At 43.6% G+C, this 21,579-nt stretch overlaps 1 protein-coding gene across 1 annotated transcript; it reads right to left on the reverse strand.

Moving 5' to 3' along the window:
* Positions 1-17,657: 17,657 nt before the first annotated feature.
* CCL26 (C-C motif chemokine ligand 26) lies at positions 17,658-21,199 on the reverse strand. Its single transcript, XM_045875563.3, has 3 exons — positions 21,127-21,199; positions 20,920-21,034; positions 17,658-18,213 (listed from the first exon to the last, which is right to left on the reverse strand). Exons 1-3 carry the CDS (start codon positions 21,197-21,199, stop codon positions 18,117-18,119), a joined length of 285 nt encoding a protein of 94 aa, XP_045731519.1. The 3' UTR covers positions 17,658-18,116.
* Positions 21,200-21,579: the final 380 nt, after the last annotated feature.

Genomic DNA, 21,579 nt, shown 5'->3' on the forward strand with positions numbered 1-21,579 from the left:
CCTCTTTACCTCATTCATCCTTCCTTCGTTACACTGTCTCCTCTAACAAAACCACACTTCTACCCCAAGCCCTTTGCACTGGCTATTGAAGTTGCCTGAAACATTCTTCCCTCAGATACCTGCAGGGCTCATACCCTTACCTCCTTCAGATCTTTGCTCAGATGTCACCTGCCTCAATGAGGCTTCTCTTGACCACGCCTAACCACCCCCTGGCCCCGTTACCTTGCTCTATTTCTTTCGGAGTTCTTACCTTCTAACGCACTATCTAGTTACTTATTACATTTGTTGCTTATCATCTATCTCTCCTGCTAAAACCTGATCTCTGAGGACAGGGATTTTTCTTATTCACCTCTGTATTCTCGGCATCTGGAAGAATGCTTTGCCTATAATAAATGCTCCTCAATATTTATTTAATGAGTGACCAACATATGGGTACCTTGTACAACTTTCTCATTGCAATAATAATAAAAAAAAAGAAGGGCGCCTGGATGGCTCAGTCGGTTGAGCATCCCACTCGACTTCGGCCCAGGCTGTGAAATTGAGCTCTGTGTTGGGCTCTATGCTGGGCGTGGAGCCTGCTTGGGATTCTCTCTCTCCCTCTCCCTCTGCCCATCCCCGCCCCCAAAGAATAAAAACAAGAGAGACAGCAGCAGCAACTGACTTTGTTACTCGCTTCCTGTGTGTCAAGAACCGTGCTCTCAGCTTTCTATGCATGATCACATTTAATCCTCAGAGCAACTCTGTGAGCTCCGCATCATGGCAATCTCTGTTTTACTAGAAAGGAAATGGGTTAATGGAGGGTTCGTGTTCAAGAACTTATCTCAGGGGCGCCTGGGTGGCTCAGTTGGTTAGGCAACTGCCTTCGGCTCAGGTCATGATCCTGGAGTCCCTGGATCGAGTCCCACATCGGGCTCCCTGCTCAGCGGGGAGTCTGCTTCTCCCTCTGACCCTCCTCCCTCTCATGCTCTCTGTCTCTCATTCTCTCTGTCTCAAATAAATAAATAAAATCTTTAAAAAAAAAAAAAGAACTTATCTCAGATCTCCAAATTGATGAGTGGTGGTGCTAGGATCCAAGCCCCCCACCCCCTCCCCGCAGCCTGAGTCCCTGCTCTCAGCCACTGCCTGGGGCATGCAGATCACGTGTGCAGAAGATCTCTGCAAGAGAAAACTGCTTCACACATGGGAGGAATGCCTGCATGGGACACTGAAGCCCAGGAGACTGCTTGGTGCAGAGGTGCCCTCAATCAAGCACCTTGAATCTGCTGGGGTTGCTGGTTGGGAGGAGAGAGGGGGAGTGGACAAGGCAGCAAGCTGGCTCCTCCCAGGTGAGCCCAGCCAGCTCCTGGTGCCTCTCTTCCTGTGCTCTAATGCACTTGGCCCTAATGCACTTGGTAGAAGCCTGGCTCCCCCGGGAGAGCCTTAATGGACCCACAGCGTCCAGGCTTCGGCTGAAATGATGGATTAATAATGGAGGAGACAAGGTCATTAACAAGCAGAGCAGGGAGCTAGAGAACCGAAAAAGCGGGATTCATTTCTAAGGATCCATCCACATTCCGGCCAATCCTTGGCTCCTGTCTCCTCGATCCCAGCTTCTTTCTGCTCTGTTCCAGGCTCCTGTGTCTGCTGAGCCCCAAATCTATCTATATGCCTGGGTTCCCTGCATGGCGGGAAATCACTTCACCTGGGTTCCCTTACCCCCAGCTTCCGTCCCACCTCAGAGCATATTGAAATTTGGGCGTTGGCGAGGGGTCATCAAAGGGCCGGAGCAGGTTTATGTAGGAAAAGTTGATGAAGCATTCTCCATGTCCACTGAGAGCTGCTGCTGTGAGTTTTGGCTTTATCCCTTCCTTCCTTTATCCGATACATTGGTGTTAAGAATTCACCCTGCATCAGACATTGGCCCAGGCGCTGTATCAAAGGCATAGTAGATTATTATAGAAGCAGAGGATTTGAGAATAGAGTCCAAGCACATGAGCCCTGGAGAGGACCCTGGTGGGCACAGCAGCCTCTGGATTTGAGCCCTGGGTTCATGGCTCCCCATCTCTCCTGTCCTGCCTGCTTGAGGTTCTCGGCATTTCTCCCACGGACCATGCAGCGGTCTCCCTGCCTTTTAGAATATTCACTAGCGGGCGCCTGGGTGGCTCAGTCGGTTAAGCGACTGCCTTCGGCTCAGGTCATGATCCTGGAGTCCCTGGATCGAGTCCTGCATCGGGCTCCCTGCTCAGCGGGGAGTCTGCTTCTCCCTCTGACCCTCCTCCCTCTCGTGGTCTCTGTCTCTCATTCTCTCTTTCAAATAAATAAATAAAATCTTATTTAAAAAAAAAAGAATATTCACTAGCTTTTGCTGCGGTAAAACATGCATCACAAAAGTTCCCATTTTAACTGTTTCTAAGTGTAAAATTCAGTGGCAGTAAGTACATTCACAGTATTGTGCTACCATCACCACAATCCATTTCCAGCGCGTGTCCCTCAAACCCAAAAGAAACTGTGTACCCAGAGACAAGGGCTTAAACAATAACCCTTCGCTCCCACCTCCCAGCTAGCCCCTCGTAGTCTTGGTTCTACGGCCTGTCTCTATGCATTTGCCTCTTCTGGGTCCCTCCTCAAAGTGCAATCACACAGTATTTGTCCCTTGGTGTCTGGCTTCGTTCTTCTGGCATGATGTCCTCAAGGTTCATCCATGGTGTCGCATGTATTGCCACACGTCCTTCTCAAGGCTGAGGACGTGGACCCCACGGTTTGGTTATTCATTGGTCGATGGACCTTTGGATTGTTTCCACCTTTTTGCTGTTGGGCACAATGTTGCTGTGAACACGGGTGTAGCCCTCCCTCAGATAGTGTCTCCCGGCCTGTTCTCCATACAAATAGCAGGCATGATTTCCTCAAACACAGATCTGATCATTTTCTTTCTTGCTTTTTTTTTTTAATAAAGATTTTATTTATTTATTTGATATAGAGAGAGAGAGAGCAGGAGGAGAGGGAGAAGCAGGCTCCCTGCCGAGCAGGGAGCCTGATGTGAGGCTGGATCCCAGGACCCTGGGATCATGACCTGAGCCAAAGGAAGACACTTAACTGACTGAGCCACCCAGGTGCCCCTACTTTCTTGCTTACTGTCCACAAGGGGCCCCCCGTTGCTCACACAGTGGAGTCCTGATACCTTGGGACGGGCATTTGCGGCTTCATGATTCCTGCCCACCTTCCAGCCCCTCGGAGCTTGCCCCTGACGTGCTGTGTGTTCTCCAGGCACACCCTGTCCTTTCCGGCTCCCTGTGTTTCTGTGCATGCTCTTCTCTGCACACAGAAGCTCTGCTCATTTTCCAAGACCCGGCTTAAACACCCAGCCTGCTTGGACCCCGAAAGTGAATGAACCCTACCCTCTGCCATGTGCCCGTATTTGCAAACTGTGTGTTGAAAGGAGCATGGGGGGGGCGCCTGAGTGGCTCAGTTGGTTAAGCGACTGCCTTCGGCTCAGGTCATGATCCTGGAGTCCCTGGATCGAGTCCCGCATCGGGCTCCCTGCTCAGCAGGGAGTCTGCTTCTCCCTCTGACCCTCCTCCCTCTCATGCTCTCTGTCTCAAATAAATAAATAAAATCTTTAAAAAAAAAAAAAAAAAGAAAGGAGCATGGGTTCTGAGGTCACACAGAAGGAATCAGAATTCCCACCTCTGCTACTCGTTCGCTGGGTGACTTTGGGCAAGCTTCTTAACCTCTATGAATCTCTTTCCTTGTCTCTAAAGTGTGTCATTGAAAGATGCTTTTCAGAAAAAGGCAAAATCATGGCTTTCACACAGGTGTAAAAATGAACACATTAAAGATTTTATTTTACTCAGAATGAGGGAACCAGGCAGATGTTATAACTGGTTCAAAAGAGAATTTGAAAAGACACCTTTATAGATCAGAAATATTAAAATGAATATGCAAATAGAGGCAAATTGGGTTTTCCACTCAACTGAACCTTTATTGAATGCAACAGAATCCTTATGTCTACCGGTTACCTACACCTTACAGAGTTGCAAAATAGTTCCCATAGAATCAGAATCTGATAAAGCAAATGTTATTCTATTAGATAATGCATCTCTTTCCCTGCTTGACTTTAGTCCCCATCAATATATTTTTTCTTCTCTTTCTGCGCATAAGGAAGACTGAACTTCTAGTCCCCTTTGTGGTACAATGAGTTGTGAGTGGGATTGACAGGTGTCACTATGGGGCCAAAGCATTTTGCTGCTGGTTCAGGGTTCTGTTTTCCCTGGGGCTGCAATCCTGAAGGCATGGTTGAGATGGAATCTCTGTTGACCTGGATCCCTGAGAGACTCCATGAGCAAAGCTTCCTCCCCACCCATGTTGGATGTGTAGTATGAGTGGGACATAAACTGAGATTTGGGCTTACTTGTCTTGCAGTGTAACTTAACTCATACTGACTTATCTCAAAGGAATTGTGACAAAAGCTCATTATGCAGGGTCTGGCATATAGATGTCACCCCATCACTGTTCTTACCTTTCCCAGCATTCCTCTGTAATACTTAACTACCTTGTATCATAATAACCTATTCCTGGGGGGGTGTCTGGGTGGCTCAGTCGGTTAAGCGTCGGACTCTTGATTTCGGCTCTAGGTCTTGATCTCAGCCTCTTGTCAGGCTCCCCACTTAGCGGGGAGTCTGCTTGAGACTTTTCCCCTCTCTCTGCCCCTCCCCCTGCTCACGCACATGCTCTCTCTCTCTCTCTAAAATGAACAAATAAATCTTAAAAAAAATAATGTATTCCGGGGTCTATACTTCTTGTTAGAACATGAGTGCCACAAGGCGAGAGACCATGATTGTTGGCCTTTGAATTTTGAAATAGCATCTGGCCACCCAATAGTTCATAACAAATGTTTACTAAATAAATAAGTCAAGTATTTATTGAAGTCGAGCTCTGTGACTTGAGCAAGTTTTACACTTTTGGAGCCTTAGATTTTTCAAATCTCTAAATTGGAGACAAAATATTCCTAATGGATTTGTAAGGAATGGAAAAAAGCAAGGGGATGTGGGAGCACTTTATCATTAAGGTTTTGTAAAAATGAGAGGGATTATTATGAATTAAAGAAACCAAGGCCCCCAAAGTTGGAGTGCCTCAACTCAAACCAGGACTAAAACTTGAAATTTTGGTACTTAAATGTCCAGAGTTGAAGGGGCCCTGAGAGGCCCTTCCAGAAGTCTCCTCGAGGGCATCAACCACATGCATCTCCAGGGACCTACATGCGTATGCTCCTTTTTTGCCCAAATGGAACTACAGAATGATGATTCACTGTTGATGTCAGTGAGTCAGTGGGGAGGGGCAAGTGTCTCATGAGACTCCCATCAGCCAGGACCAGTCTGAGAGACCCTTGGGAGACAATAACCAGGGGACAGAGCAGGGACGCCAGCCCCCGGAAGTCACTTTGGGAGCATATGCTACCCAAGTAGCTCAGGATTGTCCTCAAGGGACCAAGAGATTTGTTTGCTTCCTAATTAGTAAAGCATTTTTCCTGATGCTTTGGTCTGAGGTCCAAGATTTGCAATTTCATAGCTGTCCAGTGGGGTCATGCTGTTGTGTAAGTGGCATGAGGAAGTGGACAAAACCACAGGATGTGGAGTAAGAGAGACCGGGTAGGACCCACGTTCCTCCAGTCATAAAAAATGTTACCTTAGACCCACTGCTTCATGTCTCCAATTCTGTTTCCTTGAAAATGGGAATCATTCTGTTGTACTCACCTCACAGGATTGAGGAATATTCTAGAAGTGTTTTACGAATGAGATGGCAATATATAAATATCCTTTTGACAACTGTTGTCCTGTTGCACTGTACAAACCTCACTATAATCCTTTACCAAGCCCTGCCCATCTTTCTGGATCCACCCCTGGCCTCCCTCATGAAGCCTCATCTGCACACGCTGGTCTCTCTTTCAGATTGTTCCTGAGCATGCTTTCGTGCTTTGACGGAATTTGGGAGTTCTAAGGAACCCTGAACATCTATTCCAACTTCCTTGTGTTATGAACGAAGAAAGTGAGGGCCCAGCATATGGTGGCTCCAGTCAAACTCACACAGATCCCTTATCTTGCCGGGGATCTTAATGGCTTTGTGTGTATTTCATTGCTCCCCCCCTCCCTTCGAGCACCCCCAACCCCTAAACTGTACCTTCTGAGGATTGAGCTAAGTCTTCCTTTTCTCATATCTTTCCCCTGCCATCCTCCTGCAGTGTTTGCTCATGACCCTGGATCTCAGACAGATCCTCAGTAAAGACTCCTAGGTAGAACGAACCTCTCTGTAGATCTGCCAGCTATCAGGGAGGGGTAGTCTTTAAAAGATGGGAGACAGTTGCCATCTGCTGGTAAGCCAATGGAACTACAGATCAATATCTGTCTTGCTGATACACCATCAAGGTGGGTTTGGTCTTGTAGGCTTGCACGCCTTGTCCTCTTCTCCTACACAGACCTGACTCAGAGGTGAGCCTGGGCAAAGTGTATCCAGTAAATTTTGTCTTTGGTGGCATAGTCCACAAATGTTTGCGGAGGCCTTCATTTGTGCAAAGATATTTAGACTTAACCTCTGACTTCTGGGAGCTGGCAATCTGGTGGAGAGCCAGGACTATCAACTATAATATAACTGTACGCAAGTTCTACCATCGTGGGGGAACACAGCAGGAGTCCTTCAGAGGCAGGAGGGGGCTACTGCTTTTGAGAGCATGGAGGAAATCACTGAGACCCCATGGAAAATATGACCTTAACATTCTCGTCAAATGGAAGAGGCATTTTGTCATTTGGGGTCTAGTTTGGCAAGTGGAATTTTGTCAGGGAGAGACTGGGAATGGAGAGGGGATGTTCCAGGGAAGGAAAGAACATTTAGGACATAAAACAAAGTGGCCACTTGAAGGCCTGAAGCAAGCGAGGGGTTGTCTCATACAATTCAGAAAAGCAGGGTGGCCCAGTGTCTTTGGTTGTGTGAGTGGTGGGTGATAAGCTGGAAAAGTGGGCTGGGGCCTGGACCAGGGAAACAGATGCTGTCGACGCCCCACTCATGCTCTCAGGCCTTACCATTGTATCCCAGCCTGCCAGCATCTATGTCTCTTTGAAGGCTCTCTCTGGTAGCTGCCCTTCCCTCATACACAGCAGGTAGAAGGTGCATCACTCCCCCTGACCATCAGCCAATGACTGAATGGAGGTGGTGTATAAATACCCCTACTCCCTCGCTCCTTGAGTCAGGTTAGCTCTGAGACATGTGTTTGACCATCATTTCCCAGAAGTCCCCAACAGGATTAAGCTCAGTTGCCCACAGTGGTAACTTGCCCAATAACACACTCTTATTGGCTGCCTTTCCTTTCTTGTCTCACTTCCCTATTTCCTTTTTAAAAAAGATTTTATTAATTTATTTGAGAGAGAGAGAGTCAGAAGGAGAAGCCAAGCCTGATGTGGGGCTCGATCCCAGGACCCTGGGATCATGACCTGAGCCGGAGGCAGACGCTTAACCAACTGAGCCACCCAGGTGCCCCTCACTTCCCTATTTCCTACTGGTGTCTCCTGGCATCACCACCAAAATATATTACATGCACTAACATTTTTTTTTTAAGATTTTATTTATTTATTTGACAGAGAGAGACACAGCAAGAGCAGGAACACAAGCAAGGGGAGTGGGAGAGGGAGAAGCAGGCTTCCCGCGGAGCAGGGAGCCCGATGCGGGGCTTGATCCCAGGACGCTGGGATCATGACCTGAGCCGAGGCAGACACTTAACGGCTGAGCCACCCAGGCGCCCCTGCACTAACATTTTTATCCTAAGACCTGTTTCTAGAGAAAATCTAAAACATCATGGAAGTTAAGAGGATTGGACTTCAAGCAATAAGTGCTTCCTTAAGGCCAAGTCATAATATCCAATATGCACAGATAGTGTCTTATAAACTGCAGTCCTCCTCATGTGCTCTCCTGGGGTGGCGGGATCTTCCAGACGGTCTTAATTGCTGGGTACATATTGCAATGTGTAACCCAAGAATGCACATATCCCAATCTCTGCCCTCATTTGAAGAACTAGTGCATCCTAGTACAATGCTGTTTTTTTGCTTCTACTATTGGTCACAAATTTCCAAGCTTCCTTCTTTTATAATTTCCTTTGTGTTGAAAGAACTTCCTTTAGCCATTCTTTTTTTTTTTTTAAGATTTTATTTATTTGAGAGAGAGAGAGAGAGAGCACAAGAGGGGGGAGTGGGAGAGGGAGAAGCAGACTCCCCGCTGAACAGGGAGCCCAATGCGGGACTCGATCCCAGGACTCCAGGATCATGACCTGAGCCGAAGGCAGTCGCTTAACCAACTGAGCCACCCAGGTGCCCCCATTCTTTTAATGTAGGTAGCCAGGACTTTCACCCCTCCCCAGAAGTAATAAGGCATCCCTCCCTTATCAACTAAATGGATTAAATATACCAGTTAAAAGGCAAAGATTGGTAGAACAGATTTTTTTAAATGACCCAACTACATGTTGTCTATCTATAAGAAGCTCACTTCATTTTTTTCTTCAAATTTTTATTTAAATTCTAGTTAGTTAACATATAGTGCAATATTGGTTTCAGGAGAATTCAGTGATTCATCTCTTACATATAACACCCAGTGCTCCTCACAACAAGTGCCCTCCTTAATGCCCATCACCCACCTAAACCATCCCCCCCCCACCTCCCTCCATCAACCCTCAATTTGTTCTCTATTGTTAAGAGTCTCTTATGGTTTGTTTCTCTATCTCCTTTTCCCCCTTTTTATATGTTCATCTGTTTTGTTTCTTAAATACCACATATGAGTGAAATCATATGGTATTTGTCTTTCTCTGACTAATTTTGCTTAGCATAGTATACTCTGGCTCTAATCACCATGTTGCAAATGGCAAAATTTCATTATTTTTGATGGCTGAGTAATATTCCATTATGCACACACACACACACCCCCCAATATATTCCACATCTTCTCTATCTATTCATCAGTTGATGGACCCTTGGGCTGTTTCCATAGTTTGGCTATTGTTGATAATACTGCTATAAATATCAGGGTGCATGTACTCCTTCAAATCTGTATTTTTGTATCCTTTGGGTAAATACCTAGTAGTGCAATTGCTGGACCATAGGGTAGTTCTATTTTTAACTTTTTGAGGAATCCCCATACTGTTTTCCAGAGTGGCTGCACCAGTTTGCATTCCCACCAACAGTGTAGGAGGGTTCTCCTTTCTCCACATCTTCCCCAACACCTGTTATTTCTTGTGTTGTTAATTTTAGCCATTCTGACAGATGTGAGGTGATAGCTCATCGGGTTTTGATTTGTATTTCCCTGACAATGAGTGATATTGAGTGTCTTTTCATGTGTCTGTTAGCCATCTGGATGTCTTTTTTGGAAAAATATCTATTCACGTCTTCTGCCCTTTTCTTAATTGGATTACTTGTTTTTTGGCTGTTGAGTTTGATAAGTTCTTTATAGATTATAGATACTAACCCTTTATCATACATGTCACTTATAAATATCTTCTCCCATTCCACAGGCTGCCTTTTAGTTTTATTGATTGTTTCCTTTGCTGTGCAGAAGTTTTTATCTTGATAAAGTCCCAACAGTTCAATTTTGCTTTTGTTTCTGTTGCTTCTGGTGATATGTCTAGTAAGAAGTTGCTCAGCCAAGGTCAAAGAGGTTGTTGCCTGTGTTCTTCTCTAGCATTTTGATGGTTTCCTGTCTCATATTTAGGTCTTTCATCCATTTTTAATTTATTTTTGTGTATGGTGTAAGAAAGTGGTCCAGTTTCATTCTTCTGCATGTTGCTGTTCAGTTTAGCCAACAGCATTTGGTGAAGAGACTCTTTTTTCCATTGGATATTCTTTTCTGCTTTGTCAAAGATTAGTTGACCAAGGAAGCTCACTTCAAATATAACAATATAAGTAGGTTAAAAGTAGAAGGATCAAGAAAGATATAGCATGCACATATTAATCAAAAGAAAGCAGAGGGGTGCCTGGGTGGCTCAGTTGGTTAAGCATCTGCTTTTGGCTCGGGTCATGATCAGGGCCCTGGGATCAAGCCCTGCATTGGGCTCCCTGCTCAGTGGGAGGTCTGCTTCTCCCTCTCCCTCTGCCCCTCCTCCCTGCCTGTGTTCTCTCTCTGTCTCTCAAATAAACAAATAAATCTTAAATAAAATCTTAAAAAGAAAAGAAAGCAGAAGTGGCTATATTAGGTAATACCAGGTAATTAGGGTATATCAGGTAATTTGACTTCAGAGCAAAGAAAATTACCAGGGACACAGAGAGACATTACATAATGATGAAGGGGTCAATCCACCAAGAAGACATAGCAATCCTAAATATGCATGTACCAAGCAACAGAGCTGCAAAATATGTGAAGCAAAAATTGAAAGAAATGAAAGGAAAAATAGACAAATCTATAATTATACTCAGAGACTTCAGAACCCCTCTTTTGACAACTGATTAAACAACTGCTACAAGCCCTGGCTGGCTCAGCTGGTGGAGTGTGTGACTCTTGATCTTAGGGTTGTAGGTTCAAGCCCCACATTGGGTGTAGAGGTTACTTAAAAATAAAATCTTAAAAAGAAGGAAAATCAGCAAAGATATAACAAAACCCAACAACATTATCAACCAATAGGATCTAATTGATGTTTATAGAACATTTCACCCAACAATAGCAAAGTATACATTCTTTTCAAGTGTGCAAGGAGCATATGCCAAGATACACTATATATTTTGGGCCATAAAACAAACCTAAAATTGATAAGAATCAAAATCATACAGACTGTATTCTCTGACCACAGTGGAATGAAACTACACATCAATAACAAAAAGATGAAAGACACTTGGGACAAACATTTGGTAACTAAATAGTCGAATTAAAACAATCCATGGGTCAAAGAGGAAATCTCAAGGGAAATAAAAGAAATACACTGAATTGAGTGAAAATGAAATTACAATGTTTAAAAATGTGTGAGACAGAGCTCACAGCGTTAAGAGAGAAATTTACAGCATTAAATGCTTACATTAGAAAAAAAGAAAAGTTGCAAATCAATAATCTAAGCTCCTACCATAAAAAAATTAGAAAAGAAAAATTCTCAACAAAGTGAATATAAAGGGAATGTCCTCAACATAATAAAAGCCATATATGACAAGCCTATAACTAACATCATACTCAGATTTTCCTCTAAGATTGGGAATAAGACAAGGATACCCACTCTTGCCACTTTTATTCAACATAGTAGTGGAGGTCCCAGCCAGAGCAATTAGGCAAGAAAAAGAAATAAATATATCCAAATTGAAAAGGAAAACATAAAACTGTCATTATTTGCAAATGATGTGATATTATATGTGGAAAACCCTAAAGACTCCACCAAAAAAACTGTTAGAACTAATACATGAATTCAGTAAAGCTACAGGATACAAAATCAATATACAAATATCAGTTGCATCTCTATACACTAAAAATGAATTATCAGAAAGAGAAATTAAGAAAACAATCCCATTTACAATTGCATCTAAAAGAATAAAATACCTGGAAATAAATTTAACAAGGAGGTGAAAGACCTCTATCTTGAAAACTATAAGGCATCATAGATGTCTAGGCATATATATCTATAGAAAGAAACTAAAGAAGCTATAAATAAATAAATGGAAAGATATTCTATGCTCATGGATTGGAGGAACTAATACTGTTAAAATGTCCACACTACCCAAAGCAATCTACAGTTCAATGCAATCCCTATCAAAATTCCAATGGCATTTTTCACAGAAATAGAACAAAAAATCCTAAAATTTGTATGGGGTTGCAAAAGACCCTGAATAGCCAAAGCAGTCTTTTTTTTTTTAAGGTTTTATTTATTTATTTGACACAGAGAGAGAGAGAGAGAGAGCACAATCAGGGGGAGCAGCAGAGGGAGAGGGAGAGGGAGAAGCAGGCTCCCCGCTGAACAGGGAGCCCGCCATGGGGCTTGATCCCAGGACCCTGGGATCATGACCTGAGCTGAAGGCAGATGCTCTACCGACTGAGCCACCCAGGCGCCCCTAGCCAAAGCAGTCTTAAGAAAGAAGAAACCTCGGGGCGCCTGGGTGGCTCAGTCGTTAAGTGTCTGCCTTCGGCTCAGGTCATGATCCCAGGATCCTGGGATCGAGTCCCACATCGTGCTCCCTGCTCAGCGGGAAGCCTGCTTCTCCCTCTCCCACTCCCCCTGCTTGTGTTCCTGTTCTCGCTGTCTCTCTCTGTCATATAAATAAATAAAATCTTTAAAAAAAAAAAAAAGAAGAAAGCTGGAGGCATCACTCTCCCTGAGTTCAAACCATATTACAAAGTTATAGTAATCAAAACAGTATGAGGATGGCATAAAAACATACACATAGATCAATGAAACAGAATGGAGGGCCAAGAAATGAAGCCACACTTATATGGGCAATTAATTTATGACAAAGGAGCAAAAAATATACAATGAAGAAAGGACAATCTCTTCCATAAGTAACGGTGTTGGGAAAACTGGACAGACACATGCAAAAGGATGAAACTGGACCACTGTCTTCCACCAGACCCAAAAATAAACTCAATGATTTAAAGACTTGAACATAAGACCTGAAACTGTAACATTCCTAGAAGAAAACATAGGCAATAAGCTCCTTGACATCAGTCTTGGTGATGAGTTTCTGGATTTGACATCAAAGGAAAGGCAGCAAAAGCAAAAATAAACAGTTAGGACTACATCAAACTAAAAGCTTTTGCATTAACAAAAGAAACCATCAACAAAATGAGAAGGCAATCTACTGAGTGGGAGAAGATATTTGCAAATGATATATCCTATAAGATGTTAATATCCAAAATATATAAAGAATTTATACAACTTGGGGCACCTGGCTGACTCAGTCAGTGGAGCATACAACTCTTGATATCAGGGTCATGAGTTCGAGCCCCACTTTGGATGTGGAGCCTACTTAAAAAAAAACACACACACACAAACTTCTGCAACTCAACACACAAAAAAACAAATAATCTGATTTAAAAATGGGCAGAGGACCTGAATAGGCATTTTTCCAAACAAGACATACAGATGGCCAATAAACATGTGAAAAGATGCTCAACATCACTAATCATCATGGAAATGCGAATCAAAACCACAATAGATATCATCTCACACCAATCAGAATGACCAGTATCAAAAAGACAAGAAATAATAAATGTTGGCAAGGATATGGAGCAAAGGAAACCCTGTGCACTGTTGGTGGAATGTGAATTCTTGCTGCCTCTATAAAAATCAGTATGGAGTTTCCTCCAAAAACTAAAAATAGCGGTACCATATGATTCAGTAATTGCACTTCTGGGTACTTACCCAAGGAAAACAAAAACACTAATTGGAAAAGATATATGCATCCCTATGTTTATGGCAGCATTATCTAATATATATATGTGTGTGTGTGTGTGTGTGTGTGTGTATATATATATATAGTCTTTTTGACCTTGAGTTAACTTTGGGATGTTCTAGAGGGTCTCTGGAACATCTCAAAGGATTTGTTCTACTCCTTCTAAAAATGGAGATGTTAAACTAATTAGGCTTATTTGATATGTTAAATTACATGGAAAGCATTGTCAAATAGGTAATGATAAACCTTGTTAGGTTATATTGTATAGGTAAATGTTATTAATATTAATATTCCAGAAATTATATGAAATTCCAGGAAATCTGGTATGTCTTGGTATTATATCACCAGTCCTAATTCCGGTTATTATCTTAAAAAGTTGTATGTTATAGAAATAACCACGTTTCCTTGTCAATTCCATTGTAATGAACTCTCATCAGATCTTTAATAATGGACATTTCTAGGGGTACCTGGTTGGCATAATCAGAAGAGCATCTGACTCTTGATCTCAGAGTTGTGAGTTGGAGCCCCATGCTGGGTGTAGAGATTACTTAAACAAATAAAACTTAAAAACATTATAAAAAATAATGGACATTTCTAAGTCTTTGGTCATTTCCAGTTATTATTTTACTCTGGTGCTTTTTTTTTTTTTTTTTAAGATTTTATTTATTTATTCATGAGAGAGAGAGAGAGGGAGAGGGAGAAGCAGGCTCCCAAGGAGCAGGGAGCCTGATGCAGGACTCGATCCCAGGACCCTGAGCCGAAGGCAGACGCTTAACCATCTGAGCCACCCAGGCACCCTACTCTGGGGCTTTTTGCAAAAGTATACCCACAAATGTGATTCATGGAAAGAGCTCCAACAAAGTACAGATTTCTGATAACTGAGATCATAAAACTGATCATAAAATTGAATTGAGATCACAAAATTGGGTAAGAGTTTCCAGAACTAATGGAAAACCTGGATTCAAACAGCAAAAACTAATAAATGGGGCTGAATGAACTGACAAGAATGATTAGAATTTCTATGTCTTTTTGTTTAAAATGCTGCTGGTTCTTTAACTTTTGCTTTCTAGATATGACGACACCTTTCCTCTTAAGCTAGCTATGTTTTATATCAATTTGGTAAAATGTGCCTTTGTAAACCAAAATGAAACATTTGTCTTTCTCTCCCTACCTGATCCCCCCAGAATTTGGAAACTCTTGAGTTCATTTTCGCATGGTAATATAAGTAGTTATTTGCATAAGATCAATGAAAATCTGTTCTCCTTGAAACAGAACACAATTTAAAATATTAGTTATATTACCAAGATTTTAACTGGATTGTCATTTTTAAGAGAGATGTGCATAGATTCAGATATGACCAGACAGCTTTAAGGGATTGCATAAGTTCAATGGAAAAAGAGCACATGAACTAGAGCCAGGCCCTGCAATCCAGGTGAGACAGGTCATGCCACCTTCTGAAGTGTCTAAGTGCCTCAGGCATGAAACCAAATTCCTATTTATTTAGCTCAGCTCTGGGGAGGGGGTACTGGGATATGTGGGGCCAAAAACAGGTGACACGGGCCATCTTTTTTATCAGAGAAACTGACAAAACGGGAATTTTAAAAATGAATTTTCCATCTGACTTTATTTTCAAATATACTTTCTTTTTTAAAAAACCAATACACTTTCTGCAGGGATGACAAATATCAGTATTAGGAAATCCAATTATACAAAAAATACTACATCTAGTCTGGGGTAGATATATTTACTTTTTTGGTAACATACATTAAGTGGCACTAACTTAACTTTTAAAAGTTAAAAAGTTTCAGCAAAGCAGTCTTATAAGAGTTTATATGGTCAGTTGCTATTCTTGCTACACTTTTGTAAATAACCAGGCCAAACTGAATCAAATGAATCCATTTCACTGTGATTATCTGGGAAAAAAACATGAGGATTTTTGTACCTTTGTCAATATTAGATTCTAATCCTGTTAATTGTCTCTGAGGTTTTGTGAGAGGCCTGTAAATTAGACTGGACCCTGAATTCTTCTAGTTTCCTTAAATATCCGGCCATGACTCTCCAAAATAACATTTCCAATTTTATTCCCCCCTTCTGAGTTGGCATCCCTAGGAACAAAGACTGCCCTTGAACCTCCTTGAAAAAGACTATGCGAGGTCCTCCTCACTGCAGGGACCTGAAGCTTGGGTACAGATCTCCCAGCTAAACTCACCTGATGGCTGGTCTTATACAAATGAACGCTGGAGACCCTCTGCATCAAATGACTGGGAAGAGAAGTAGCTGATATCAGTGTAGGCCCCTTCGGCCCAAGATACTTGAACATGAAATCCTTTCTTCTTCCCTTTCTTTCCTGGACTCTGGCATTGGCCTGGAAAGATAACACCATTATCCGTTATCTCCCAGGCCATTGCTAAAGGGCTGCAACTCTGGATTTATTTATTTATTTATTTATTTATTTATTTATTTATTTATTTATTTGGGCAAGAGGGAGAGAGAGCCTGTGCATATGCTTATGGGGGCGGGAGAGGCAGGGCACAGGGAGAGAGAGAGAGAGAGAGAGAGAGAGAGAGAGAGGGAGAAAGAGAGAATCCTCCTAAGTAGGCTCTATGCTTCACACCCAGCAGACGGGGGCTTGATCTCAGATCCTGAGATCATGACCTGAGCTGAAATCAGGAGTCAGGTGCTTAACCAACTGAGCTATCCAGGTGCCCCAACCTCTGGAATTTAGAACAGTTTTTTTTAATTTCAGGCTAGGAGAAAACCTGGCCTAACTGAACCCTGGTCTTTTGATCTATTTAGCTGGTAACCTTCAGGTTTGGCCTCCTGATTCAGGACCATTATATAAACTGGGTTTATTTATTTATTTATTTTTAAGATTTTATGTATTTTTTTGAGAGAGAGAGAGCACAAACAGGGGAGGGGCAGAGGGAGAGGGAGAAGCAGACTCCCTGCTGAGCAGGGAGCCTGACGTAGGGCTTGATCCCAGGACCCCAAGATCATAACCAGAGCCAAAGGCAGATACCTAATTGACTGAGCCACCCAGGCACCCTTGGGTTTATTATTCTGCTCCTTGTTTGTTTTGTACAATCATTTTTAAGCCTTGTAACCATTGCCCGTCAAACCTTTGTAGAAATGACGAACCCAGTGGGTGATGTTGGCTCAAGGTTCAAGATGACCTTAGGCATTTAAAACCTTGATAAGATAGAGATGGGAAATACCCGAGAGTTCTTTCTCTTGCCCTTCCTTGTTACTCAAACCTAGTCTTAAATGGCTTCCATTTGCTATGCACTTTCCCTTTGACATGCAACATGACAATTGGGAAAGGTCCTTCCTGACCCTGAAGGACAAACCCACTAAATACAGAAAGTCTGACTCTTAAACAGTGATGATTTCAAGAAAAGATCTTGATCAAAAGGGGGGAATGTGAAAATGAATAAAGGAAACCTCATTCATCAGAAATGGAGCAGGGTGGGTGCCTGGGTGGCTCGGTTGGTTAAGCGACTGCCTTCGACTCAGGTCATGACCCTGGAGTCCCGGGATCGAGTCCCGCATCGGGCTCCCCGCTCAGCAGGGAGTCTGCTTCTCCCTCTGACCCTCCTCCCTCTCATGCTCTCTCTCTATCACTCTCTCTCTCTGTCAATAAATAAATAAAAATCTTAAAAAAATGGAGCAGGGACTGGGACACTGGGCTGGCTCAGTAGGTAAAGCATGCGACTCTTAATCTTGGGGTCGTGAGTTCAAGCCCCACATTGGGCATGGAGCCTACTTAAATTAAAAAAAAAAAATGGAGTGGGGAAGCCATGAAGAGAGAGCGCTCATGCACCACCACTCACATAGACCAGCAGAAAGAAGGGAGATGTCCTCTCTGCCGGGTAACCACAGACACTTCCAGCTCTCATTTTCCTCCAATGAACTTTTGTTCGAAACAACCCTTCCCAACTTCCTCCTTTCCTCTGTAGAAGGACGTTCTCCTTTGTTCTCCCGACCTGCCCATGGTTCCCTCTAGTTTGGTTTCTCTACTATTCCAGAATTACCTCAATTGCTGTTCCCTAAGCTCTGTTGTTTAAGTTTGATGGTGGATAGATAATACATTTTCCAAAGATTTTATTTATTTATTTATCTATCTTTTGTGGGGGGGGCGGGGTAGAGGGAGAGGGAAAGAGAGAATCTCAAGCAGATTCCCTGCTGAGCGTGGACCCTGGTTTAGGGGGGCTCGATCTCACAACCCTGAGACCATGACCTGAGCCACAATCAAGAGTCAGACGCTCAGCTGACTGAGCCACCTGGGTGCCTCGATTTTTATGTTTATTGATTGACACGTTATGAGAAAACACTGCCAGATATGGAGGCATTTTATTTACCCAGCACCAACAGGCCATGAGGGGTTGCACAGAATTTAATTTTCCAAATAACATAAACTTACGTCTCTAAATAATGTGAAAACATTTGATGGGCATTTTGCCAAAATATATCGAACTTTCCCTGGCTTTTTTTTTTTTTTTTTTTTTTTTTGGCACAAAAACATAGGAAGAATTCCATACCAGTGCTGGGGCAGGGAACCAGCCAAAAATATTGACTCCGTTTCTTTGCTTTGAAGAAGACTCAGGTTTTACTGAATAAGAATGTTTAGGAGCAAATCAAATCTTAATGGAGCAATCTTTATTATAAGCCTCTCCTCCTCCTCAGTCCCACAGAGGCTTCTGCTGAAGAAAATCTCCAGGTTTCACCAAGGACAAGCAGGGTCAAGAGCAGTTAGGATAGCTGCTGCTCTCTGAGTAAAGTGATGTATCTTTGCACCCATTTTTCCTTTGGCTGTGCACAGACTTTATGGCCTTTTTTGGTAGTGAATCTGGAAAAGAGAAGCTGACAGTCAATACTGAGAACTTTTGTCTCCTGTAGAGATGGAAATTGGGTGGGGGCAGCCCCTTGACTCACTTTCTCTTGCCTCGCTGCACCTGTTACAGTTTCTGCTTCTGCTTCTGGTCCTTGCTTTCCCCTCTGCCCTGTTTTCCACTGGAGCCCATGCTCCCAGGCCCACCTCCCCCAGGAAATCATTTCCAACAGCTTTAGTCCAAAGCATGTAACCTGTACCATGCCTCTTAATTCTTTTGTTTTAACATAGACACTTTATTGAGATATCATTCACATGCTATGCCCACCATCCATTTTAGAACATCAGCTTGACCCCCCAAAAGTCTTTATTATTTTTAATTCATGGAATCATAGCACATCAAGTCTTCAAGTAATAACATGAGATCAAAGCCTGTTGTGCTGCTCAATTCTTACTCACATTATCATGGGTTATTGGCCCTGGCTGTATATATAGGATTCCTGCATTCCTTACGACACTGTGCACTCATGAAGAGTGGGGGTCATTGCTTGATACCCCTGAGTGTCCTCTAGCCTCAGCTGTGCTGAGAGCCTAGGTCGGGGATGCTCCAGCCTGGAGTGGTATTTACGGGGCTCTCAGGCTGGCCCCATGCTGGAGAGAAGAGCCAAAACGATGGGAAAATGGGGGAGAGGCAGGGCTTTGTGAACCTTTGAAATTTCTTTGACATCACTCCCATTAAAAGATGGGGATTTGTGTCCCCTCCCTTCAAATTAAGGCCAGCCTTAGGGACTGGTCGACCAGTAGATCAAGGCAGAGGTGATGCTGTGTGACCTCATAGGCTAAATCATAGAAGGTTATGGAACTTCTGCCTGGTTCACAGGGGCACTTAGGCTGGAGCTTTGAACCAGCTTGTAAGGAGGCCCACCACTCCAGGTAACCACACCACACTGAAGCCCAAACTGGCCCAACAGAGACACCACACAGAAAGGCCCCGAAGGGAGATGCCACCAGCTTCAACAACTCCAGCTCCATCTGACTCTACCCCCAGGACAGATGCCAAGCCAGAACCATCCGGCCAAACCCCGTTGCAAATCCTGTCCCACAGAGATCAGAAAGGGATCATTGTTGTATTAAGCCACTAAGTTTTGGGGCAGTCCGTCATATAGTGATTGATAACCGATGTTGGCCTCTCGCCTTTCCTTTACAAATGAGGAAGCTTGACTTGCCCAAGGTCACATAGCTTGCAAGTGACGGAGCCACTGCTTTGAGCCCAGCTCAGGACTCTTTGCCAGATGTTACATGTTGACATCTTAAAAGCCCCAGAAAGCTTTAAATCAAGACACAAAGGAGAAGATTCTGAGCCCCGGAGTGTGCACGCCCCCCGCCCCCGCCACAATTAGGCACTTGAGCGTCCCTTTCCTATTCCTAACTGTCTCAAAACAATGACATTCAGGTCTGCCACTGGAGCCCATTCTCCCCGCTTCTGCACCATTCTCTGATGTTCAGGAACCCCATGCCCTTGGGAGCAGCAACCAGCCCTTCCCTGTGTATTTGCATTTAAAGATAGCTTCCATTTGCCAAACAAGTGTTCTGTGCAGGCACAATGCCAAAGACTTTGCATGTGATATCTCATTTAGTCCTGCCAGGGGCTCTGTGTTCTCTCTCCCACTACTGAAGAGCCTGGCACGACTTGGCTCCTGTCTACCTGTTTGTCAGCGACATGTTCTTCCCACACACCTGCTGCTCTCTGCGGCACATCCTTGCTCCACTTTGGAACAAGGCCACTCCCACTTATCCTTGGGGGTCTCAGTGCACATGTCACTCCTCTGGGAGACCTTCCTCGCACCAACTTAGGTCCTCGTGTGACTATGATGAAGGGAAGCAGAATATGCCCCCCAAAAATATGCCACTTTGGCAGAAGGATTATTTTGAGCTAAAGACACTTAAAAAAAAAAACAAAAAAAAACCCCAGCAGGTGCAAGAAGGGTGTTCTGACCTCCTCTTTTCCCCCTGAAAGCAGGAGATAGAATTCCCATTTGAAAAATATCCTCCTGTACCAGGAGAAAAGAAATATTCCTATCACCAGAGATAGGAAGTCAAGGCCAAGAGAAATCTTTACAAAGAGACCTTGTTAAGGTAAGTCTTACTATCCCGTATAGCCTATCCTATAGATTTTAGTCACATTTCCACAATCAACTCTTTCTGTTCAAGCTAGCATAAAAGTATTTGGGTTTTGCCACTTCTTTGGGTCTTCATTTTCCTATGGGGGCTCCCGTGTACATGTAAAAATTTGTGGGTTTTTTTGTTTTTTGTTTTTTTGCTGTTAATCTGTCTTACATCAATTTCCTTCTCAGGCTCAGCCAGAGCCCCTAAGAGGGCAGAGATAAAATTCTGCCTCCCCTACAACAAATTCCCTCCTGCTCTCTCTCTTCATTGCATTATCTATTTTACGCAAACACCTTTAACAGCCTTTTCTTATGCTAAGATGTAAGGTCTATAAGGACTGTCTGTTCTCCCTTTTATACCCAGCACTTAGCACATTGCTTGGCACATGGTATGAAAGTTAGGAAACCAAGGCTCCAGGGTCCCACTCAGTGGCAGAGGCAGGGTGACAACCCAAGTTACCAGAGTCCCATCCTGAACCTCGTCTTGGCACTGTGGCCCAGCGCCCAGGCACTTACATGGCTGGTGGCGACCCTGAAAGTCCAAACAAGAAATACTCACATCACAGCCTGCTGGGAGCAGCTGTTCCTGGTGAATTTATAGGAATGCACCCACTTCCAGGGAAGGATCTTGTGGCTATATTGGAAGCAGCAGAACTTGGCCACATCACTGCCACCTAAAAAAAACAGGGAGAGGAAGGAGCTGGGAGGTGACCCTTTGCTTCTACTCCCAGCCTGCACCAGGGAAGGGAGTGGGACAGCTCCATACGTCTGGCAACTCCATGATGGACACTCAGGATGAAGATCAGGAGAACAAGAAAGCCAACAGGAAAGCTCTTCATGGCGCTGCAAGCTGGGCCCTTCACAGCTTTCTCCCAAATTCCTCCTGACTCCACCCGACCCCCTTTTTATAGGGCTAAGTTGGCTCTGAAGAGAATTCTGGAGAAATTTGTGGCTGAGAACAAGAGCAGCTCTTGTGACCCTAGAGTGGAAGAGCAACCTGATACCTTTGGAAGAAGATTGGAAAGAAAATAAATGTCATCTGAGGGAAGGGGAGGGGCCAGCACACCATTGGTAGTTTCTGTCGGGGTGTTTTTCGTCCTCTGCTTTGTTTAAGAAGCCAAAGCAGAGGAAATGAAATAGTAGTTCTCCAGAACTGACTTAAAATGCCTTAGAACACAACTGATGTCCTGGTTGATTTCTAGCTCTCGACCAAAGCTTT

The sequence above is a fragment of the Mirounga angustirostris genome, unplaced genomic scaffold (assembly GCF_029215605.1).
Source record: "Mirounga angustirostris isolate CCGP_5_RB_7025 unplaced genomic scaffold, mMirAng1.0.hap1 SCAF_5, whole genome shotgun sequence".
NCBI lineage: Eukaryota > Metazoa > Chordata > Mammalia > Carnivora > Phocidae > Mirounga > Mirounga angustirostris.